Raw genomic sequence first — 23,908 nt, forward strand, 5'->3', positions numbered from 1 at the left:
TTTAATTCTATTTTAGTACTTTTATGAAATTTATTTTTATAAATTTATAACGAACCGAATAGCAATTGGGTCCATAGCTCAGTGGTAGAGCATTTGACTGCAGATCAAGAGGTCACCGGTTCGAACCCGGTTGGGCCCTAATTTCTCTCTATTTTTTCAGTGGGACCCACTGCGACCATTCTGTCGCGATCTGGGAATGATCAGACGGTCGTGGTTGAGTATGTAATCATCGATTATGAAGTGTTAAAGTGCCACATCATAATTATGATTCTGTCGTTGTAGGACCCACTTTCCATCCATTTACGACTCTTTTTTTTTTAATTTGACCACACAAGGGCAGTTCATCTTGTTATAATAAATCCAACGGTTGGGATATTCTTGCTGACCTGGTACGCTCGACACCACGTGGGGACCCGGAGATTAATAAAACAGGGTTCACGACCCACGAGAAAGACCGGAACGCTAAAAGGGAGGAAATTTGGCATGTGAATGGGAGAACTAGCCGTTTCTGAAATGGTGAGTCAGTTCCACGTGTCCGACGCGCTTCGGGTTCAGAATTGAGAGGAGGAGAAAATTAAGGGGCTGAAATGAAAATAAACTCTTTTATAAGGCCCTACCTTCGAATTTAATGATGTGTAGGGCCCACGATATTAAATTCTTCGAATGCCTTTGGAGAAATTAAAGTCGGTGTGATATTAAAAAATTTGTACAAATTCCTAACTTATTAATCATATTTCTTATATGTTTAATTTAATATTTTATTATACCTAGGCTTTACAATTACCCCTCAACCCCATTTCATGAATGCCCACAATCCTACAGAGATTTATCAAAGAGTTAGACTATTCTTGCTTGTTGGCCATTACCAAATAATAATATTTAAAAAATAACTTTACAATTTAATAAGAATTTATTAAATATTTAAAAATGTAAAAGTAGTATGTTAAAAAAAATCTTCCAAACTTTTTAATATTAGTTTTAAAAGTTGATGAGTATTTTTAAAACGTGTATAATTCTTAAAGGTATTTTAGAATTTCTTTTAAAAAAAAATTTGGAAATTAAACTGTATTTTTGAGTATTTTTAAAATAAAGTATTAATAATTTCTCTGATAATAATATTTTAAATAAAGTATTTTTTAAATGTATTAGATAAAGATTATTTTTTTTATTAATTTAGAAAGAAAAAAAAAAAAAGAAAACTCTGAAAGATTAATTTTCAATATACCAAATGGATAATTATGTTCTAGTCATCCCATTATCTAATACAACTTGGATACGATTTTACCCAAAAAAAAATAAAAAATAAAAAAGTAAGTAGCACTACTATCCAATGTGCACTAAAAAGTGCTTAAAAATAAAAAAATAAAAAATAAAATAAATAATGGTCCCAAATGTTGACTTTTGGCCCCATCGAAAGGCCATGTTGACATGTCCCGACACCTAAATCCAATTGCTGCTGCCTGTCTTTACACATTATTTTATTAACCCCTCTCCTACTCAAACCGCCCAACCGTTTAAATAACTAACCTTTATTTCCTTATTTTAACTCTTTTTTTATAAATTAACTCCAAATTAATCCTTCAATTTGATTAAAAATACATATAATACTAATAAGAGTCACACGTGGAAATGCAAGAACCATCTATATTTTACCCACAAATGGATAAATACAACACGTACGTACAGATATTACAATTTTTTTTTTTTAAATTTCATTTTTATCGAGTATATTAATTTCTTTTACATATTTTCAACTCGAATAACACTAAAATCGCCTAAAAAGGGGGGGAAATTACACGGTGGCGGAAATTGGGTTGCATTTGTTTTGCGGTCACCGTATCAGACACGCCGCCGTCTCGAAATTGGAGGCGGAGAAGGAGAGATCAACCGCCGCAGCCGGCTCCACAGCCAGCAGCACATGCGGCACCGTATGTATCAGAATGTGAGGAGGTTTTATCCTTGGGGCCGCCGCCGGTGCAGGAGAATATGACGGTTGAAATAATAGAAATGGAAACGACCGCCGCCCATAATATCAAAACCGTCGGAGCATTTATGAATCCTCCGCCGCCTTCGCCGCTGAAATCTCTCAATACCCTCACCATCTAAAACCCCGCCGCTTCTCTCTATCTTTAGGGAATGGATTAGAACTGCGAAGCTGTATTAATGAAGGGGGCATGTAAAGGTTCTAAATATCTGGTCCAAACCACAAACCAATGATATGACACCACGTGGACATAAAAAAATAATAATAGTAATAATAATGATAATATATGACCAGCTTTTGTTGACTTTTTCTTCGGATAAATTACGGTCGAGGCCTTACTTAATACGAAGACTCATTTTTTTCCATTATCAAAGATGCGGGCGAGAAATCAAAGTCAGCTTCCACATTATTATTCTTCGGTTTTTATTTATTTCGCCGACTTAATATTGTAAAAAATATATTTTTTAATATTTAAAAATATGAGTCCACATTCAAATGAAGGTTGGTCAAATTGTGGTTCAAAAAGTCAATGGTGGAATTTATGGATGAATATTATTAATTAATTTGGAATTAAAATGATTTAGAGATGTAATTTTGAAATTAAAAAGAAACTTGGAGGTGCATATGGTAATTGTGTACCCTATTATTCTGAAGCTAATTTGGGAATAATCGTATATATAAAAAAGCAGTGGATTTAAAATATGTTCCCGTTTTTTCTTCACTTTTTGTAGCTTTATAACGTGGTTCTTTTTCTTTTTTTAATTATTCTCTTGCATGAATTGAAATATTTTGATGGAAAAAGAATATATTTTCAGTTTATTCTCTTGAAATATTGTTTTAATTAATTTAGAAAAATTTAGCATTTAAGTTAATAGAATTATTAATTTGAAATTTTGAATAATATTTTGAAGGACGTAATGGAAAAGAAAATTAGAGTGAGGGTAGCATTGCAAATAGCTTAAAGTTATGGGCACTACAAATTTGAAAGAAGTTGTGGTGTTTGAAAAAGATGTGTGAAAGTGGACTGTTTGAGATTTCAAAATCATGGACATACTTACGGTAATGTCGAATAATCATGAGTGCATGCGTAGAATATGAGCATGTTAGGAATTCGTGATTAGTACGTAAGTTGTATTACTCTAGTATATGAATACGAGCCTGTGATCCATAAGGAAATCTAACATTGTATGATTACAACGTAGGAACTCTTAGGAAATTGAGAAATGAACTCCAATAACGGTTAGACCTTACGTACACCTATAGTTGGGAGAAGGACCCCAAAGATCACAATGAATAAGATCTAACACATGAGACGACCTACGTTCATTGCGGGAATAAGACAATCGATGACTTTTCGCAAACTGACAAGTATTACATAATGATGGAGAAGGCAATAAAGACGTAAGAGAAAGATGACATTTTTTATTTAAAAAAGAAATAATAGAATGATTCACATGACCCAGACGAGCATGTCATAAATCATATGAAGCACGTAAAGATTTGTTTTTAAGGGCTGAAATAAAAACAGAGTTGCCGCGCTCCAGCCCATATAGCCTTCCATCTCTTTTACCGGTTGCCACCACCCTTTCTGTTTGATGATTTTGGATAGTAATAAGATTATTAGTAAATGTAACGGAGAGAGGAAAATCAGACGTTAATTTACTTATGGAAAGAAGATTTTTAGTGAGGTGAGGGACAACCAAAACATCTAATAAGTGAATATTTGGAACAGAAGAAAGGGTACCGGTGTGGGTAATGGGTAGGGATGCACCGTTTCCTACGATCACAGAGTCCTTATCCGTGTAATTTTTAGACTGATCCAGAATTGATGGGTCGGCAGTCATATGGGCCGAAGCTCCAGTGTCCAGAAACCAATCAGCAGCATCGGGTCCAGCAATAAAACATGACGTGTTAAAGGCTTCAGCAAGGTGAGCATGAGAAGAATCAGGTCGAACATACCGTTGGTTGCAGCGGTCAGCATAATGGCCTTCTTTGCGGCATATTTGGCAATGAGGTGGTCGACGACCCTGACTTGAGTGGGTTCGTCCTCGATTAGAAGAGTTGTTTTTGTGAGAATAAGAACGACCTCGCTGGTTGGTAAAGGAAGCAGGGTGACTTCCATGGGTGCGACCACGATTAGTGGCTGTGAATGCTGTAGGAGTGGAGTCAGAGGACTCAAGGGAGTGCTGGAACAACTCAAAACTTTCAGTTTTAGAGACTAGATCTGCAAAACAGGGGATAGGGGTGAGAGCCATCTGAGCAGTAGAAAAAACTGAAAATTCGGTGTCGAGTCCACGAAGGAACCAGTGCACTTTATCAATGTCCTCGATGGGTCTGCCAATGGCATGAAGTTGGTCACAAATTTTTTTGAAGGCACGGGCATACTCAGCAACAGGTTTTGTGCCACGTTTCATCAACTGCAAGTCATCCTTAAGTCTCAGTTCACGAGCTTTTGACTGATGGCTGAACGTAGTTTCCAACGCAAGCCAAACATCACGTGCAGTAGAGAGACCAACGACAACAGCCATGACTTCCTCAGTGAGAGAGGAGAGCAGGAGACAGAGAAGTCGTTGATCGACTGCTCTCCATGCCAAATATTTGGGGTTGAATGTTGAGGAGGTTTCTGGTTCAAAGCGAGGTGGTGGAACCATAGTTCCATCGACATAGCCCAGCATGTCTGGACTCTCAAGGAGAGGGAGAAGTTGGCTTTTCCAAAGAAGATAATTGGAGGAAGAAAGTTTGATGGTGATCATATGGATTAGAGTATTGAAAGGAAGAAGATGATAACAAGATTCGGAAGCCATAGAGAAGAAAGGATCAGAGTTGTTAAACCGAAAGGGCTCTGATACCATGTGAATGTTTGATTAATCCACCACACCCAAATGGTGGTGAGAGTTCTCTTATTTATAATCATTTACAGAATACAGAAATATGGTAAATTACAAATAATAAGGAAATAGCGATAAAAAGAAAGAATAATAAATGAATACAATATATTTACATTTAATAAAAGGGCAAATATAGTAACCCGTAATGTAAGGCAAATATCTAGATATTTGCCTTATAATGAACGGTCAACTATCCTTAACACTTACGTACACCTGTAGTTGGATGAATGATAGGATGGGAGGGCATGTTGCCCAATTAATCTCCTAACCCCATGGAAAACGTGCTGATTTAGGAACAATTTGTATTTTTAACCATTACGGCTATGTGCTACTTCAAGTAGCCAAAGTAGACGTGTCATATTTGATCGAGAGGTAGTAGGTGAAATTGATATTTTAGATGTCACACGAACTTAATGGCACGAACTTGGAAGCTACGAAAAAAATAATAAAAATCCTTAAAATAAGAGACACTTGAATAAAGAAAGAAAAAGAAAAAAAAGAAAAGGTTGGTTGATGATTGATACGAGTGCCTTACAGTTTGTTCTCCTTCTTTCACTAAAAACAAATACTTTTCCAATATTATAATAATCTCACAAGCCGAAGCCGAATCCAAAGCCCAAACACACTACGGCTTGTCAATTTGAGCATTTTGTTTGAGATCATGAACAGGCGCCGCCAAGCCCACCCCCCCTTCATTCTGCTGTTTCTGCCACCCTCCAGTGTCAGCTTTCGAATGCGCCCAATAGTATAATATCGAACCCACCATCGACAGTACCGTCATGGCCCCGGCGCCGGCGAACACCCCCTTTCGAAGAGTTGCACACGACAAATCTTCGCCGCCAAACGCCGCTCTGTACTTTGTGTGGTACGCATTCCTCGCCGATCCGGCCAACAGTCCAATCTCTGCTCCCACAAAGCTGATCCTGAAAAAAAAAAAAACAGAGTAGATAAACAAATATCGCCGTCAAGGTTGGAATTTTCCTTGATGGGGTTGTTGGGTTTGAGTCATTTTCAAAACCCAATTGAATAAATTAGCTGATTTCCAGACAAAGATCTCTAATTTGGAATACATTTTACCAGGAAAAGACGAAGAAGAAAATGGCGACAGTGGTGGCTTTTCCACTAATTAAACCCTTCCCACAGCAGAAACATCTAGTAACGCCGTTAACCACCGCCTGGCTTATTAGAAGCAAACCGAACGCCGATAGTCCGTACACCGTCGATGCGTCGGTGCCGTACACGCAGTACGTGTACTCATCGTACTCATCCGGCACAACCTTAGCCTTCACAAAAATTAAAAACAGAACCCGCAGAAATATAAAAGCCTTTCATTTGCACAGATTGGTAGAAAGGGTCAGTGAATGAATGAGACCAAAAACTTACGGTGCTGCGGCGGCGCTCGGCGCCGACAGCGAGGACGAAGGCGATGAGATGCAGAGAAGTAATGGTGACCAAGACAATAGCCGAAAGCGCCATTATTTGCCCCTTTCTTTTTTGGTGTGTCTCGAGAAGGAAGAAGACTAATGTAAGTGGCTTCAAAATTTGAAATTTAATCTGCTTTTGATGAAATTCGGCGATTTTGGTTATACGACGGAGATGGGCCTCTGGCTTTTCTTGGGATGGCTGCCGAGGCCTTGATTTAGTGACCACTCTGACTACTGAGTTTTGATTCTCTGCTTTTTATCTTTACTGTGGGGTCCATTATAATAACCAATAACTTTCGTTAAAATTGGTGTAGCAGACGTGGCGAGATCTAATTGGGGAGACTTTTTTGTTAAGGTGGTCGGTTTATTACACGAGTGCTGTTTTTGATTATGCAAGTGGGACCGCTGCTTGGAATATTGAAGTCCCTGTTTTCCGGTTGTGTCACCGGCTGTAGGAGGTAAAATGAATATGCTTCATTCTATTAGTAGTAACGAATTGATTAAAAGATGTTTAAATATTACTTTGTTTCCTATATTTTTCAATTTTAATTTATAGTTTCAATACTTAAGACAGCAATTATATGGTCACGGATCCTCAGCAGTACAGTTCAAGTTGAATGCCTAAATGCATCCCAGATCCAATCCCCTTAAACAACGCTATACTTTTACAAAATGACTGTCAATCAGAGAGGTTTAAAGGAAGGCAGGCAGGCCTGATTTCTCAAATGAAGGCCGGCCTTCGGGAAAAATAAGGAAAAAAAGCGCCAGATTATTCGAACTATAGCATCCCTACACCTTGCTAAACCAGCGTGCCTTGCCACCAATGTTTTCTGCTTTCTGTCGGTCTTTGTTACTGCATCATGCATGTGCTTCCCGACCGTCTAAGGCCGAGAGGCCTTCCTCCTGTCCGTCCTCCTGAACCATCCCCTTCACCAAGCATGCGGGAAATCCACCAAATTATGGGATTGTTTTCCAGGGCCACAGCATGTCAATCTTCGTATTCTAGATGGTAGGAGTATATTGTTTCAGTAAGGTGTTACATCTGGCGGCTGAAGAATTGGAAGTCTGGGTGATTGACCTGGAGAGATCTTAACCACTCATCAGCTGCCTTCGAAAGGAAGTTTGCCAATTGATGCTCAACTCCACCATTTCGCATCCACAATGACGACCCGTTGAACTTGTATGAAGCAAGTCCAAAAATTCGTAAAGGAATCTTTTTGGCACCATCCGTCTTACAAGGATATGTCACAGATGGCACTTGTGGGCTTCGAGGGCCTACAAAGAAAATGATTTATGATCGTCTCAGGTATATCATGAAACCACAAATCCACACAATAGTATAAACAATAAAATGGTCTCTAGGATACAATAGAATAAGAAAACGAACTTCAAGTGAAATCGTTAGAAAAATAATAAGACAAAAACATGTCAAACTGGAAGAAATTCAATTACTTCTGATTGGTGTGTGTAGATAATGGTATGTGAGAAAGCAAGCATCAAGATCCTTTAATGTTTGCCCCGTTGGTATCCTGTAAATTGGGTACCTAAAACGTTTTGGGTTGGAAGCCAATTAGTCCATGGATATTAAAGAGCTTTCATAGAAAATGTGAAAATGCTGATACCATGCCACAGATATCCAACTATGTGGTAGCAGGTCACAGCTTCTCATTGTTTTCAACTGAGGGAAGCGTGAAGCAAGGTCCGATATCTGTATGTAAAAAATAACAGAGAAAAATATGAAGCTCTAAACCTAAATACAGTATCAAAACACAGAAAGTCACTTGCCTTATCAGCCAAAGGTTCACGCAAATACGGTAGGTCTCTTTCAAGGTACTCGAATAGAAGGCGACCTTGAGAATTGAAAGATTCAGCCTCATCACTAGAGCAGTCCTGATGATGTCCCAAGTGCTGATCCCTCAAAGACAATCTATCCATTCTAAAAGGAGTTGTGATAAACGGATCACTATGGTGGGGTGGTTCTCTACTGTGTTTTATTCTTCTCTTTATTTCAGAATCACTACTACCATCACTACTTGAATCTCTGTAGTCACTGTCACTTTCCTCACACCATCGCCTGTCAAACAACCAAAACTTACATCAGAATAACAAAAGGGATTTTGCAAGAGAACAAAATAAAAGGTAGAATTCACATTTAAATTCATAAAACTCGGGAAAAATATAATGCCCCAACAAAGCACATAAATTCTTCTTTCTTAAGGAAGTCCAGCAACATTCAAATCATAAGAATACGATCAACCAAAAAGGTGAAATGACTCCAGCTATAAGAGATAGCAATGAAATTCTAAAAGATCGATGTAAACGAGTGTGTTTTCCATAGGCACTATTTCTTGAACAACAACCTCTCACACCTTAAGCAAATTAGAAAGCATTCGAATTGACAACATGACCGAAAATGTATCAGGGCTCAAGTAATTCGCCGAAGCTACAAGACCTCATACGCTTTTGATCCATCCATTAATGAAGATGACATATTAACTACGCAGTCAAAAGTTGGTTAGAACTTCAAAAAGTTTTGCCAGAGAAGGGCGGAGCTTTGTCTAGACACGGGACCATCAAGGAGAAGCTAAAATGACTCCTCGGTAGATGAGAAGCATTCTATGCGAACCACGAATTCGCGCTATGGCCCATAGGATAAAGCAAATAGAGGGACAAAATAGAAGTAGAACATCGAATCACTTGAGATGAGCAAATACCCTCCCACCAAACCACAATCTAAACAAAAATTCAGAACCAAGAGATTGGAAACTCCCAAGGTAAGAAGCTGCATGCCAAATATGCGTCAATGAATGGTTTGAAAAGAACAACATTTCATGCTTATATATTAAAGGAGGTAGAAGACATTCAATTCCAGCATGTCGAATACCTTGGCCTTGTAGACGATTCCATGGCATACAATTGTATGCCAGATAAATACGGGACATAATACTGAACCACACCATCAGTGTTATTCAATAAAAGAGGCACTCCTGCCCCATAAGCACTCCACTCCTTGAAAGCCTCCCACAAATCCTCAAGCACGAAGTAAGGCTGCGTCTCCGAATCACACATTCTACAACCTCTCAACGCACTCTGCAAGAAACAACACCCAAGTTTGTCCAGTTCGAGAAGTGAAATCGAACTAAAGTTAAACAATCCTCTAAGAAATTTGCTCAAACCTTAGAGAGAAACTGAGCAGGCACAGACGGAGTAGTCGATTGTAAGAAGCGCTCGAGATTACTTAACGGTGAAACAGCAGGCTGGGGATTAGAAATGGCAACTGGTTCAGTAGCTTCATCAGACTCCAGACGGTCCCCAGGCCGTGTAGTAATAGAAGAAGGCACGAAAACATCATTAACCGCGCGGGATGGAGTAGTAGCGGAAGCGTGTTGTTGAGGTCTACGGAGCCTATCATTTTGACGGCTGAGAAGGCCCTTCCTCGCTCTCGATGAATCGTAGAACCGGTCCTCTCCCCTGCCGCGACCAAAGCGTACACCCGTTCCTAGCATCTCGAGAGTCTAGCACCAAGTGAGGAACACTGCTCTGGAAGTGGAAGTAATCGTGGTACAGGAAGAAAGTGAGGACCGATCTGAGTATCCGAAATCGAAACAGCAGAAACAGCAATTTGTCGGATCTGCCAGGGAAATCAGATCGCCGACGAAGAAATTCCTCAAGCAAGAGAACCAATCCAAGAAACAGTAGCAATGAAGACAGTCGAATCGAATGGGAAGAGGCGGGTTTCAAAAGATCAAAACGGTTCGACGAAAAAGGCGATTCGGATTAGGAGAGATCTTTTTTATTTTTTTGGTAAAAGGAAATGAAAATTTGAAAATCTCCTTTTTCGTTCCAAGAAAAGTAATTTTTTTTCAAATGAATATTCGATTAAAAAATTATAAGTAAAAGCTACACAAATTCAGCTCCGAAAGTTGTAATTGCAATTAATTAAATATGAGGACCAAAATAATAAATAAATGGAAGTAGAGAGAGAAAAATGTAATTTTCAATACTTAGATTTAGACGTAGAGGCCTCCTTAGAGGGTGAACTCCCGTCACACGCAAATTCCAAAAAGTGTAAAATTGGAAAAATAGAGGGACAAAAGAGAAAAAATGTGAGGCGGAGGAGATCTGGAACGTGGTGTTTGGATGGACAACTTTGAGCCACGTGTAGGGTTCGATTGAAGCAAGCGTTACGTTTATTATTATATTTGTTATAATAATTACTATTATTATTATCATTCCTCTTGTGATTATAAAAAAATGAATTTTAGACAAATCTTTTTTATCGATAACTTCAGACCAATCAATCGAATATTGATTAATACGTAATCGAGCGAACACTACTTGAAAATGAAAATGACTCTTCTGCTCAGAAATGAAATGTTCCTGGAAATTCTTGCTCCCATTGGACCAATTGTATCTATATGCATTAGGATCCCGATTTATGGATCTCTGAAATAAGGATTCAAAAGAGTAACAGGAAAATGAATGATAGTTATTAGGCCACAGCTATTTATTTATTTCTTATCGAACAAATTCATAAAATTTTTATTTATTTAAACTCAATCGAAACTGACAAGACCATGGCGAATTAAGAATAAGCTCTATCAGTACAAACATACACGTACCTGTTATCCTCTTTCCCAACAACTTCATTCCAGGATCATTCAAATGGACAGCCATGGCACTGCTATTTCAACACTAGGCAAACATCGTCCTCAGCATTTCATATATAGATATATGTATATAAACAAAATAAAAGCATATACAAAGCACAACCACTAATCCTACACAGAGTTCTAAACGCTGTTCTTGAAGCTTTTCAACAATTTACATGTAAGGCGTGTACATTCTGAATCACTTGACACTACAAAAAAAACTTTAGCTTCTTTCATTGCCAACCATCTCAACCACTTCTTCAACCCAGTATTTCGTACTAGGTAGTTTGGATGTCAATCACAAATTATGTCAATGTCGATATCGATATCGATATCGATTTGTCTGTCTAGCAATGTTCTTGCTATACCACCATAGAGGTGCTGTGAACCAGGTGGGCGCCCAATTGTCACGGTTACCACGGAAACAAAAATTTCCATTCATGTCTCTGTCGATGTGGAAGGTTTCCCAGTCTTTTCGTGAGGAGTTGTCGAGTCCAAAGAAAGAAGATAATCCTTTCAAATGATTAGAATCCCATTCATTCCACCAAGGAGCAACATCATCATTGGAGAAATATATACGGTTACTGATACCAATCCCAAGTTCAGATGAAGAAAGAGATCTAGAACAACATTTACCCAAAAACAGAATCCGATCGTCGAGATAATCGACCTTTTCCCATGACATCTGACCAAGATCAAGTGAATATATTTCAAAATTTATTGTTTCACGTATAGCATCAGGTTTGTCGCTGAAATACCTACAGACCAGCAAAACCTCCCCTGAGGAATCCACAAGATACTTCAGCACATGTTGACTGTCAATTTCCAGGCTTCTAACTTCATGGAACTGTGCTTTGATCTCAGAAATAGATGTAGCATTTTCATCTTCTCTAATACTGGAAACGATGCATGTTGCATCGAACTGGAAAATGTTACCATCATTGCAGAGAAGAAAAAGACTTCCACTACAGAAGACAGCATCTTCGAAAGGTGTTCCTTCGAGTCTATACTTGTGCCATACTTTCGAGCCTTGAATCCAGAAGGCAATTTCACGATTCTGACTATGAATGGCTGCACAAATTGTGTTTTCCTCAGCAGGAGACCCTGAAAGAGCCATCTTGTGATAGAAGTTCCAAAGACTTGGCAGGTTAATCCTCTTTGTAGAGAAGGGGTTCAACAAACTGACTTCAAGAGAATAACAGCCAAGATCCTTCACCAGTATTAGCCAGTCCTGAAAAGATCCCCAAACGTAAGCTCCATACGCCTCAAGAAGCTCCATTTCCCAACTTTGATTGTCTAGCACGCTAGCACATGTTCTCATCTCCCTATCTTTTTGACCTGACATCAAAAGCCATGGAAATCCACCCCTCTTCCAATTTGGAAGTTCAGCAAGGATATTGCTCCACTGCTTACAAACACTATCGACTGACATGCAATCCACAAGAGATAACTTCTCAAAGATCATGACAAGAATATCACGAGGAAGCCCTGCCCAATCCATAGGAGAATTTCCCTTTCCATCCTTCAACTTTCGTTTTTTCCTCTGCCTTTGATTCCTTCTTTTACACTTCAACATTTCCCAACATTACTATTCCAAGTCTATATTATATCTGTAAGAATATGAACGGTTTTATTAAACTTTCAAGAAAATAACTAATGAATGCTACATATTGAAACAAGTTGAGGATAAATCTCAAACAATTTGTTAGACATCAAAACAGCATTGAAGAATGTAAAATGCTACATTAAGAGTTGAATATTCTTACGGCCGCCAAGATTCAATACAATGGTTCATTCCAAATGAGCAGAAGATAAATGAAAAGGTTCAAATGTAAGACGTTGTTGTTAATCTAACCAGATAAACAACGTACATGGACCTTCAATATCAATATATGTCCCTTAATTTCACCAAGATGCAAGTGGAAAATGGCCCAAACAATCAGTGAGTATAAATGGTCATAGAATGAAACTCACACATTTTGGAATGAATTCATAAACGGCAACCACCAGAGTTAAATGCAATCGGAACTTGTCTATGTTAGGAATCACAACCCTCCACAATGGTATGATACTGTCCACTTTAAGTATAAACCCTCAAAGCTTTACTTTGGGTTTCTCCCAAAATCTTCATACCAATCGAGGTGTATTCCTTACCTATAAACTTAGGATCAACCCCTTAATTAGAGGATGTGGGACTCCTCTAACAACAATCCTCATCAGTCTAAAGCGAAGGGAAAGGTCAAAGTATGAACTGTTATTCGTTTCTTTAGATTGGGGGAAAAAAAGAAACATGGTTTCTCCAAAGTCCATGAGTGTTGGAGATTAAATCAAGTGAAGTAACTATCTCGTCCAACAGTACATCTGATCCAAAGATTTACAGTGTGAAGATCGTAGCTAGAAATAATACAGCACGAGCTCACAAAAACCAAATCCCCAATACTTCATTCTCTTCTTGTTTTTCAATAATTTCCCACTAAAATTACACAACATCCCATACAGTAAACAAAGTCCATTTGATCAGAAACAGAAGGATACATGCAAATACAGCAAACACATCGCTTCGTAACACCCATTACTTCGAAGCATCAAACACAGAAAGACCTAAGAAGATAGGCACAGGGTGAAAAGATATGACAAACCTAAGGATTCTGGGCGAACGAAGTGGGAAGTTTCCGGTTCCCTCGCAGGAAGAAATTATGAGAGGCGACCCTCAATTAGATTCCACTAGAAGAAATCGACGATCGCTGATAGCAAGAATTTTGTATGATCAGAACTCGGAGACAGAGCAGGATGGAAGGCAAAATAGCCCCATCTCGGCTCCCACTGAACTTGATTCTTGCCTCTCCACAGTGCGCAGATAATTCTAGACGCCAATGACTCGGGCGGGCGCGCGGGTCCTTTTAGTTCGACCATACATGGCAGACGAGATGAACAAAATTTATATATTGGGATAAATTATAATTTATAAATAATAATAATAATAATAATAATAATAATAATAAATAGTTTATTTAAATTTTATCTTACTGTTTAATAGAACTCATCATTATTAAATTTATACTAAATTAACCCTAAAATTTTGTATTTTATCTAAAATTATCGGGAAGCAACCTAATTAATAATGGCATATCTAATTGAGGCAATTATTAGGCATGCATTAAATCATCACATGCTAATCTGTCTAATTTATGAAATTTATATTATTAAATCCAAAATTATTATTTTAACAAAAAAAAATTACTCTTATTTACTTAATCCCAATTGACATAAACACCCTTTACTTCTAGAAATTCGCGACCTTATTTTATTTTTTATTTTTACCTACTCATCCACTGCCATTTATATTATATGTTCACTTTAAGAATGTTTCCACAAAATAAAAATAAAAAAAACAATAATTGATGTGGTATTAATTTTTTATTTAAATAAAATATTTTGACTACTTATTGAATTATGTTTATTAAAATTTCTCTCAAACTATGGTTAATTGTATTATAAGAGTGGCCTTTTTATTGAATTATATTTATTAAAATACTCTCAAACTATGGTTAATTATATTATAAGAGTAGCCTTTTTCTCTGTTTTTATTGAATTAAAAAAATTATTGAGTTTAAAATATTAAAAAGTATAAATTAATTTACTTTAAAATTTATAATTATTAATGTGAGATTTTAATAATCCAATTGATTTGTTTTTTCTAATATTCAATTAAGTGATGTTAAGTGCAAGATTAAAGAGGCAGTGGCACGTGCTGCAGCAAAGTCCTAGAGATTTCCACGTCAGAAAAAAAAACATACTCACTTTTTCCTCACACGTGTCGGCCTTTTTACTGTTTTCAAACACCGTACCATGCAATACCCTTTTCTCAAACTTTTCCAAATTTATTGATAATTATATTTTTTTCTCTAAAATGCAAAATAATTATAATAATAACAATCAAAATTAAATGGCACGGAAGAAAAATTGGGTTCAAATTCATAATCAATAAATTGGACGATGAAAGTCCCTAAATAATTTAGGGAATAATTATGAATTTACTCTCGTTCATGGAGACATTTTGGGCGCAAAACTCAGAGAGTTTTTAAGTGTGGACTTAAAATCAGGCCTTTGTTGAGTTAGTGGGTATGTAAAATTTGGATTTCACTAATAGTGATTGATGAATGGGTTTTCCAGTTGAGATAGAAGCATTTGAGTACCTGGAAAATCTTCATTTTCCACACCCAACAAAGGGTTCTGAAATTTAAGAGAGTCGGTTTGGGGTTTGGCGGAGGAAAACGTTGAGAAGCTGACCTGGGTTTTGCCTACAAATCTCTATTGTTTTATTATAATCGAGTATCTTTGTGGGGATCCCTTTCATTTCTAAACAATTTCCTGCTTCTAGATATGTAATCTTTTACAGTTCATTCCTCCTCATCTCTACGCGTTTCCCTTTTCTTTCTCTGTCTTATTCAGATCTCTTCTCCTTGTCTGTTTGGATCTCTGTCTTCTTAGAATTTTACAAACCCCATTAAACTAATTTCTTCAGAGGTTTCGGAATCTGTGAAGAATTTTGGTCGCTGTATTCTTGGCGGATTGTCGATTGGATCAAAATCTTGGGCACCGGAGTTTATTTTCTGGGGTGTCGATGGCTTCCAGAGAAGGGCAGCGGCGGCGTCAACATAATCACAATCTGGTGCCTCTTGCTGCTTTGATCAGTCAAGAGGCGAGGAGCGAGAGGTTGGAGAAACCGAGTTTAAGATATGGGAATGCAGCGCAGTCTAGAAAAGGGGAAGATTATTTTCTCATGAAAACTGATTGTCAGCGACTTCCTGGGAATCCTTCATCCACTTTCTCTGTTTTTGCTGTAAGTTCTCTTCCTCTTTGTCGAAGTTTTGGTTATTTTTTGTTCGGATTGCTCTGGTTCTTTTCCTGAACTGTAAGAGTTTCGCTGGATTTTTCAAATGGGTTGTAGTTGATCTTAAGAGAAACCTTTTAAAATTGATGGATGTTCGTTCATATATTTGGATATACATGATCTTATAGCTGGTATCTCTTGAGCACTGGAATTAGGACTTTGTGTTGCTTGATCACTATTTGGTTCTACCTCCTTCAGATATTTGACGGACACAATGGAAATGCTGCAGCAATTTTCACGAGGGAACATTTGTTGAGTCATGTCTTGGGTGCACTTCCCCGTGGCCTCGGGCAGGAGGAGTGGCTTCAAGCTCTACCACGAGCGTTGGTTGCTGGATTTGTGAAGACAGACAAGGAGTTTCAGAGTAGAGGTGTGGGAATTGTTCACTGCCCTCAAAGATTGGTCATTTGGCATAAATGCTTTGTACCATCTGATCTATAATCATTCTTTGATGCTTGTGCTGAATGTTTTACAGGTGAAACTTCTGGAACTACAGCTACGTTTGTGATCATCGATGGATGGACGGTGACAGTAGCGTCGGTTGGAGATTCCCGGTGTATTTTAGATACTCAGGGTGGTGCTGTCTCTGCTTTAACGGTTGATCATCGGCTGGAAGAGAATGTTGAAGAGTATGTTTCCTTTTCAAATCCACTGTTATCCCTTTTGTGAGATCCCGCATCGGTTGGTTGGAGAAGGAAAGGATGTAGAAACCTCTCCCTTAAAGATGCGTTTTAAAACCGTGAGGCTTATGACTATACGTAATAGACCAAAGTGGACAATATCTACTAGCGGTGGGCTTGGGCTGTTACAAATGATATTAGAGTCGAATAACGAGCGGTGTGTCAGCGAGGATGCTGGCCTCCAAGGAGGGTGGATTGTGAGATCCCACATCGGTTGGAGAGGGGAACGAAACATTCTTTATGAGGGTGTGAAAACTTCTCCCTAACAAACGCGTTTTAAAACCGTGAGACTGACAGTAATACATAACGGGCAAAAGCGGACAATATTTTCTAGCGGTGGGCTTGGGCTTGGGCTGTTACATCTTTCCATTTGCTTCGTGTTAACTGGCTGAGTGATTTTGGGGTCGATGCAGGAGAGAACGTGTGACTGCAAGTGGTGGGGAAATTGGAAGATTAAGCATTGTTGGTGGTGCTGAGGTGAAGCAATTGTAGCTGTTGAGCAGATAAAAAGCATCCTATAAGTTCAAAGAACGTTGTTTAATTTCCTTTGTATATTTTCTTGAATGTTTCAGATCGGCCCGCTCCGTTGTTGGCCGGGAGGCTTATGCCTTTCTCGATCCATTGGAGACATGGATGTCGGGGAGTTCATAGTTCCAATTCCCTTCGTGAAACAAGTAAAGGTATTTACACTATTCTCATTTGGAACTTGTTTCATTTTGTTAGGAATCACGAACCTCCGCAATGGTATGATAGTGTTATGATATTGTTCATGTTGAGTATAAGCTCTCGTGGCTTTGCTTTTGGTTTCTCCAAAAGGCCTCATGCCAACTGAGATATATTGTAAATTTCATTTCAACCTCTCTAATATATCTCTGCTCGTTTTCTAAGTTATCAAACGCTGGTGGGAGGCTAATAATTGCTTCTGATGGCATCTGGGATGCCCTATCATCAGATATGGCTGCAAAGTCCTGCCGTGGACTACCAGCAGAGCTTGCTGCTAGGCAAGTTGTGAAGGTAATTTAAGCGACTTTGATGATTAGAAACTTCAGTTTCCAGCATCTTTTCTTCTTAATGCAATGGTTTGAAGTTTCATTTCCATGATCTCTTCAGGAAGCCTTGAGAACAAGAGGCTTGAAAGATGATACAACGTGTATAGTTGTAGACATAGTTCCTCCAGATAATTCATTACAGTCTTCCTCTCCCCAGAAGAAACAAAGCGTACTCAAATCGCTGTTATTCAGGAAAAAGTCACACAGTTCTAACAAGCTATCCAAGAGCCTGTCAGCAGTTGGTTTCGTTGAAGAATTATTCGAAGACGGCTCCGCCATGCTTGCTGAAAGGTTGGTCTTTCCTTTCTGGGTTGTTTTTTCATCCATACAATTTTCTTTGTTGTTAAAAGTCACCCTCAACCATTCCTCGCCCTTATAAAAAATGTTTTGTCCTCATTTCCAATCGATGTGGGATCTCACAATTTACCCCCTTCGGTGCCCATCGTCGTCGTTGACACTTGTTCTCTTCTCTAATCAACGTGGGACGTCCTCCGTGGGACATTCTAATCCACTCCCCTTCGGGACTCAGCCTCCTCGATGGCACATAGCCTAGTGTCTGGCTTTAATACTATTTGTAATTGCCCAACCCCTCTTTGGTTTCCCTTTCAGGCTTCCCTCAAGGTTTTCACAACACGTCTAGGACATGTTTCCACACCCTTATAAACAATGTTTCATTCTCCTTCCTAACCGATGTGGGATCTCACAACTATGGGCATAGGTTTGAATATGGTAATTGTCATTGCACTGTAATCTCGAGTCTTCTTGATGAACATACCTCGTGTTTGTCCAATGATTGTTCGTTTGCTGCACTGTACTTCAATTATCGATTTGATTGTCGGATCGTTTTACAGAATTTTTGTGTGACATGCACATTTCATTTAGAAGAATGAATTAATTGATATATACATATGTTGCTGCAGGCTGGGAACTGTAGAGTTGAGTGGATCTAAACATGGCACACCCGGCCTGTTCTCTTGTGCTGTATGTCAAGTAGATCTTGCTCCCAGTGAAGGCATCTCTGTTCATGCTGGTTCCATCTTCTCCACCAGCTCAAAGCCATGGCAAGGGCCCTTCCTTTGCGCCGATTGTCGAAACAAGAAGGACGCCATGGAAGGAAAGCGTCCCAGCGGGGTGAGAGTGGCATAGCTCATTTCCATTTATTATATTAACTCCTTGATTCTTTCTCTTCTTTGGATCTACTTCGACGGGTCGAGTAGCTCGATACAGATGGGTCGAGGAGCCAGAAGTACATAGCTAATTATTGAAGCCAAGCTAAAGACTTGAACTAAACCAGAAATTGAAATTTGTGGCTGTATATTATAAAGCTCCTTTTTTTTTTTTTTATTTGTTTATTTTGTTTCTGAATCAAGGTTCATAATCTTGCCTTCTGCCTATAGCCCGTGTTCGGAGGAATTGAATGATATAAGTTTATTTATTTATTTATTTATTTATTAAATAGAAATTTTATTGGCATTTTGGGCCGCCATGTGGGCCATTCCTTAAGAAAGCAGGCTTGGTTACTGGACCAAACCAAGGATGGGCCCAACTAAAAGGTGCTTTGGACCCCCAAACAAGAACCAACCCGCCCAATGTCATCATGAAAAATGGATATATATAGTATTTGTTTGGTGGGAAAAGGAAAGGGTATCATCGTCAGAAAGTAAAAGCTTAAAAAGGAAAAGTCGAAAAATAAAGCTATCCTCTGTGCAGCTTCCAAAGAATACTTGTCTAAATCATCCCTTTTTGACCTTCCTGACCCTCTTGAGATATTGTTAAGAATAGACTATAAATAAGAAATATTATCTTTATTGGTATAACGTTTTTTTAAAAAATCGAAAGTGAAGTCATAAGAGCTTAAGCTAAAGTAGACAATATCATATTATTAAAAATGTTCGAGAGCAACATATAATAAGATATAAAGATGTGAGATTTAAACTATTATCTTAATTGATTAAGTTTTATTATTTGATAACTTTAGGGCAGAGGATAAAACTATACGTTATAAATTTATAATATAGTAATAGATGTTTTTTTTTTTTTTTAATAAAATTTAACACACTCACTTTAGCAGCTACGGTCGGAAATATTAAAGAAAGCAGTTGAAATAATTGAATGCAGCTTTATAATATTTATTAATTACGAATAATAGGTTAAATGAGGAATCAAATTAAAAGGTTGGAGGTGGAAATTAGCGAGGTTCCACGTGGGAAAGGATTGCATTCATTCAACGCTCTCGGAATTCGCCACGCGCGTCAGAGTCTCGTGTTGTGTACGGATCATCAGGAGCTTCGTATGACTTGGGAGCGTGATTCTCACGGTGCCCTAAACTGCATTTGCAGTCTTTTTAAATTAACTAGGTTATTATCTATTAAAATTTATAAACTAAATCCTCTGTATAGTTAGCTTGACATAACTTGAAATATTTTAATTTTGATAAAGGGATTAGACAGACATTAGTCCTATGTTTTGATTCTTTCCTCATCCAAATTCTAAATGCATTTCCATTATCTCTATCATTTTTTTTTCCTAACTTTTGACCACGAACTCGAACTCGAACATATTCTCGTATTCTTTTACAATAATCAAAATGTCAAATTTAGTATCATAATCAAATGGAGATTGTCATATCGTTCTAAGTAACTATTTAAGTTCTTTCGTTTTTTTCTAAGTAATCATAATTAAAGTAATTTTAGTAATGAATATTTATTTATTTATTTATTTTCAAACGTCTTACCAGTTTTTTTTTACTTAAATTTTGAACCAAAACTCCCTCCACTTGCATGACTACTATGAAATTAATTTACACTTGTGGAAATTCTAATATATTTTATCCGTCTGGTTTAGTTCTAATTTAACCGATTAAAGTAAATATTTTAAATTTTAAAAACTTTATTCACGTGTACGTAAAATTAAAATTTCATTACACGAATTTTTAAAAACGGTATTTATTAAGTCACTAAATTATTAGAAGTATCTAATTTTGTAGGAGAGAGGGGTGTTGTTGTCTTTTCGGATAAATTTTATCTCCCAGTTAATACTGCAGACATTACAAGCTTTTTCAGTTCTCGTGCTCAAAGGGTCCAGTAAAATAAAAAACTTGTTTGCAATATCGCCCCTTTACTTTCCATTAATTACACCCCTGTCACTTCCATTTCAGTTACTCTTCTTCTTGCGTCTTCTTTTTCCCTGCGTCTAAAACTTCTTCTTCTCCCCCTTCTCTCTGAGTTTGGTTGCAGAGCAACAATGGCGGCGTCCACTCGGCTGTCGTATTTGGCTCTCTATATTTGCTTACTCCACTTTACATGTCTTTATGCGTCTTCGAATGTAGATTTAGACGCTCTAATGGAGTTCAAAGCGGCGTCTGATAAGGGGAATAAGCTCACCACATGGAACTCTACCTCTAATCCATGTGCTTGGGACGGAGTTTCTTGCCTCAGAAACAGGGTCTCGAGGTTGGTTCTTGAGAATCTTGATCTTACAGGCTCTATGGCTCCTCTTACTGCTTTGACTCAGTTACGAGTGCTGAGCCTTAAGCGGAACCGTCTCTCCGGTCCCATTCCCGACCTCTCCAACTTCACTGCTCTCAAACTCGTGTTTCTATCGTACAATGAATTTTCCGGTGACTTCCCGGCTTCTTTTCGGTCTCTCGTCCGGCTCTACCGTCTCGATCTTTCTCACAATAACCTGACTGGAGAGATACCGGCTTCTGTTAACCGTATGACTCATCTTCTCACTCTCCGTCTCGAAGATAACCGGTTTTCAGGTTCTATTTTGGAACTGAACCTGCCGAATCTTCAGGACTTCAATATTTCAGCGAACAGTTTCTCCGGCGAAATCCCCAAATCGTTGTCGACGTTTCCTGAGTCTGCTTTCGGCCAGAACTTGGGTTTGTGTGGTTCCCCTCTTCAGAGCTGTAAGAGCATTGTCAGTAATCCGACGGAACCCGGATCCGAAGGGGCAATTGCCTCGCCCATTACACGGCCGCGGAACCTCACTGTTTCATCTACTCCGACTTCCCTTCCCGGAGTTACACCTGAAACAAAGCCGGAAAGTACACACCACCACAGCACTGGAAAGATAGGTTCTCTAGCACTAATCGCCATAATTCTCGGCGACGTTTTGGTGCTAGCAGTGGTCTCGCTTCTTCTCTATTGTTATTTCTGGAAAAACTCTGCTGGCAAATCCCGAGACAGGAAGGGATCGTCGAAGCTTCTGGAGAGCGAGAAGATTGTTTACTCTTCTAGTCCATTTCCAGTCCAAGCCGGAACAGAAAGAGGCCGGATGGTGTTCTTCGAGGGAGTCAAGAAGTTCGAGCTCGAAGATTTGCTTCGAGCCTCCGCGGAAATGCTCGGAAAGGGTGGGTTCGGAACTTCGTACAAGGCGATTCTCGACGACGGCAATGTGGTGGCGGTGAAACGGCTGAAAGATGCTCAGGTTGGAGGGAAACGAGAGTTCGAGCAGCAGATGGAGGTATTGGGAAGGTTGAGACATGCTAATATTGTAAGCTTGAGAGCTTACTATTTTGCAAGAGAGGAGAAGTTATTGGTATATGATTACATGCCCAATGGCAGCTTCTTCTGGCTTCTTCACGGTATAATTTTCATCAAACCCATCATTACAATGCCTTTGATTCTTCTGAGTTTTCATATTTTTAAACCATTTTGTTCATAGTCTAAGAACAGACATGGATTATGTTTTAGGGTTTATAATTTTGTGTGAATTCCCAGACAAGAGAGCAATAGTTATATGGCCGTATCGAAGGTGTTGCATTAGTAGCAGCTTATCTACGATTTTGGAATGGGGATTTTTAGAATTCTACTGTTCATAGACGACGGAACAGAGTGCCATGCTCTACCAAATAAATAATTCTGTCTTTACTTTATCTGCTTGCCCTTTATTTAAATTGTTTGATTTCGTTTGTTTTCCATGAAAATGACCCGAAAGGATGAGATTGAGATAGCCCATTGATTGTTCGCAGTGGCCCGCCCATTTGTCCGTTGAATAGTAATGGTTTTTTTGACCGTTTTACAGGGAACAGAGGTCCTGGACGGACGCCGTTGGACTGGACGACGAGGTTGAAGATCGCCGCCGGAGCGGCTAGAGGACTGTCCTTCATTCACAACTCCTGCAAGTCCCTCAGGCTCGCCCATGGCAATGTTAAATCCACCAACATCCTTTTAGACCAATCTGGAAATGCTCGCGTCTCTGATTTCGGATTGGCCCTTTTCACTCCCCCTTCCACTCCTCGATCCAATGGTTACCGGGCGCCGGAGTGCGGTGAGGGTAGAAAACTGACTCAGAAGGCGGATGTGTACTCGTTTGGGGTTCTTCTCCTCGAGCTGCTTACTGGAAAGTGCCCTTCCGTCATGGAGAACGGCGGTGGATACGGCGGCGTGTTGGATTTGCCCCGGTGGGTTCAATCGGTGGTGCGAGAGGAGTGGACGGCTGAAGTGTTTGATTTGGAGCTGATGAGATACAAAGACATCGAAGAGGAAATGGTGGGGCTTCTGCAGATCGCCTTGGCCTGTACATCGGCTTCGCCGGATCAACGGCCGAAGATGAGCCATGTGGTGAAGATGATTGAGGAACTCCGAGGGATGGAGGTGTCGCCGTTCCATGACGGATCTGACTCGGTTACGGAGTCGCCGTCAGTTTCGGAGGGTACTTGCGGCGTAGGAGCCAGCCAGTAAACGACGGTGGTATGAGGTTGTTTCTAAATTATTATTAGCAATAGCAACCGTAGTAGTATGTACATTAATTGGTTCTTTTTTTTTTTTTTTTTGCCTTTTAATTTTAATTTGGTTTCATTTCGTATTCGTAATAAAAAAAACGTGTTTAAAAATAATAAGATTTTCTAAAATATGACGGTGAATATTTAAATAAACCATAAATATAATCCGATCAAACTAATACTAATGTTTGTTAATAAAAAAATTCAAAATAATATAAATCAACTTGTTTAAAAAACCACAAAAAATTATTATAATAAATAAATTCATTTTATTATTGTTTCTTAAAATTTAAGTTTTTATTGATAGAAAAAAAAAAAACATTATTCCGACAAGGAGCTGTTTTAATGTCATTGAACATAATAATTTAAAGAAAATTCAAAATTAGGTTACAATTAATGTATTCATATCTTATGTTATAAACTAATAATTTCCTATTCAACAAAATACCACTATTAATTTTATAGCATTTATTATTAAATTTTTTGAGTAATTTACTTATTAAGCAAGATTCCTCTTAATTTAGAACTGAGACTCATAAGTTCTTCCAGGGAAGGCTTGAAAAAACTTATCTCTCGATCTCTAAAAAAAAAAAAAAAAAAAAAAAA

The 23,908-nt window shown here is 38.5% G+C and overlaps 5 protein-coding genes and 1 non-coding gene across 7 annotated transcripts; 3 read left to right on the top strand and 3 right to left on the bottom strand.

Annotated features, from left to right (window-relative positions):
• Positions 1-67: 67 nt before the first annotated feature.
• On the top strand, positions 68-139 carry TRNAC-GCA. The gene has a single exon. It is a non-coding gene; the product is annotated as a tRNA-Cys (tRNA).
• Positions 140-5,348: 5,209 nt separating this feature from the next.
• On the bottom strand, positions 5,349-6,536 carry LOC111484079. Its single transcript, XM_023130560.1, has 3 exons — positions 6,256-6,536; positions 5,950-6,155; positions 5,349-5,795 (listed from the first exon to the last, which is right to left on the bottom strand). Exons 1-3 carry the CDS (start codon positions 6,346-6,348, stop codon positions 5,498-5,500), a joined length of 597 nt encoding a protein of 198 aa, XP_022986328.1. The 5' UTR covers positions 6,349-6,536; the 3' UTR covers positions 5,349-5,497.
• Positions 6,537-6,909: 373 nt separating this feature from the next.
• On the bottom strand, positions 6,910-10,109 carry LOC111479669. The gene is made up of 6 exons (XM_023124511.1): positions 9,473-10,109; positions 9,181-9,386; positions 8,082-8,370; positions 7,919-8,004; positions 7,749-7,840; positions 6,910-7,571 (listed from the first exon to the last, which is right to left on the bottom strand). Exons 1-6 carry the CDS (start codon positions 9,800-9,802, stop codon positions 7,333-7,335), a joined length of 1,242 nt encoding a protein of 413 aa, XP_022980279.1. The 5' UTR covers positions 9,803-10,109; the 3' UTR covers positions 6,910-7,332.
• Positions 10,110-10,992: 883 nt separating this feature from the next.
• On the bottom strand, positions 10,993-13,852 carry LOC111479302 (F-box protein At3g56470-like). The gene is made up of 2 exons (XM_023123903.1): positions 13,588-13,852; positions 10,993-12,558 (listed from the first exon to the last, which is right to left on the bottom strand). Exon 2 carries the CDS (start codon positions 12,522-12,524, stop codon positions 11,259-11,261), a length of 1,266 nt encoding a protein of 421 aa, XP_022979671.1. The 5' UTR covers positions 12,525-12,558; positions 13,588-13,852; the 3' UTR covers positions 10,993-11,258.
• A 1,241-nt stretch (positions 13,853-15,093) lies between these two features.
• On the top strand, positions 15,094-19,010 carry LOC111478734 (probable protein phosphatase 2C 15). Of its 2 annotated transcripts, none has more exons than XM_023123200.1 (8): positions 15,094-15,791; positions 16,041-16,212; positions 16,318-16,471; positions 16,936-16,999; positions 17,095-17,255; positions 17,374-17,536; positions 17,633-17,862; positions 18,492-19,010. In XM_023123200.1, the coding sequence occupies exons 1-8, from the start codon at positions 15,573-15,575 to the stop codon at positions 18,715-18,717; spliced, it is 1,389 nt and encodes a 462-aa protein (XP_022978968.1). In that variant the 5' UTR covers positions 15,094-15,572; the 3' UTR covers positions 18,718-19,010. The 2 variants fall into 2 exon arrangements, with proteins under 2 accessions (XP_022978968.1, XP_022979053.1); XM_023123285.1 differs by having other exon boundaries at positions 15,097-15,791; positions 17,095-17,202; positions 17,411-17,536.
• A 1,667-nt stretch (positions 19,011-20,677) lies between these two features.
• LOC111469570 (probable leucine-rich repeat receptor-like protein kinase At1g68400) lies at positions 20,678-23,404 on the top strand. The gene is made up of 2 exons (XM_023115277.1): positions 20,678-22,162; positions 22,603-23,404. The coding sequence occupies exons 1-2, from the start codon at positions 20,815-20,817 to the stop codon at positions 23,259-23,261; spliced, it is 2,007 nt and encodes a 668-aa protein (XP_022971045.1). The 5' UTR covers positions 20,678-20,814; the 3' UTR covers positions 23,262-23,404.
• Positions 23,405-23,908: the final 504 nt, after the last annotated feature.

Source organism: Cucurbita maxima, unplaced genomic scaffold (assembly GCF_002738345.1).
Source record: "Cucurbita maxima cultivar Rimu unplaced genomic scaffold, Cmax_1.0 Cma_Scf00001, whole genome shotgun sequence".
Taxonomy (NCBI): domain Eukaryota; kingdom Viridiplantae; phylum Streptophyta; class Magnoliopsida; order Cucurbitales; family Cucurbitaceae; genus Cucurbita; species Cucurbita maxima.

Bases quoted from the DNA above. Each gene is read 5' to 3' on its own strand.
- LOC111484079 (XM_023130560.1), bottom strand. From the start codon at position 6,348: ATGGCGCTTTCGGCTATTGTCTTGGTCACCATTACTTCTCTGCATCTC. The intron at 6,156-6,255 runs GTAAGTTTTTGG...ATTTTTGTGAAG, and splicing joins CCGAGCGCCGCCGCAGCACC to GCTAAGGTTGTGCCGGATGA. The intron at 5,796-5,949 runs GTAAAATGTATT...TTTTTTTTTCAG, and splicing joins TTCTTCTTCGTCTTTTCCTG to GATCAGCTTTGTGGGAGCAG.
- LOC111479669 (XM_023124511.1), bottom strand. From the start codon at position 9,802: ATGCTAGGAACGGGTGTACGCTTTGGTCGCGGCAGGGGAGAGGACCGG. The intron at 8,005-8,081 runs GCAAGTGACTTT...TTTTACATACAG, and splicing joins GTGAACCTTTGGCTGATAAG to ATATCGGACCTTGCTTCACG. The intron at 7,572-7,748 runs GTAATTGAATTT...TTTTCTTTGTAG, and splicing joins TCTACACACACCAATCAGAA to GCCCTCGAAGCCCACAAGTG.
- LOC111479302 (XM_023123903.1), bottom strand. From the start codon at position 12,524: ATGTTGAAGTGTAAAAGAAGGAATCAAAGGCAGAGGAAAAAACGAAAG.
- LOC111478734 (XM_023123200.1), top strand. From the start codon at position 15,573: ATGGCTTCCAGAGAAGGGCAGCGGCGGCGTCAACATAATCACAATCTG. The intron at 15,792-16,040 runs GTAAGTTCTCTT...TACCTCCTTCAG, and splicing joins CCACTTTCTCTGTTTTTGCT to ATATTTGACGGACACAATGG. The intron at 17,863-18,491 runs GTTGGTCTTTCC...ATGTTGCTGCAG, and splicing joins TCCGCCATGCTTGCTGAAAG to GCTGGGAACTGTAGAGTTGA.
- LOC111469570 (XM_023115277.1), top strand. From the start codon at position 20,815: ATGGCGGCGTCCACTCGGCTGTCGTATTTGGCTCTCTATATTTGCTTA. The intron at 22,163-22,602 runs GTATAATTTTCA...ACCGTTTTACAG, and splicing joins CTTCTTCTGGCTTCTTCACG to GGAACAGAGGTCCTGGACGG.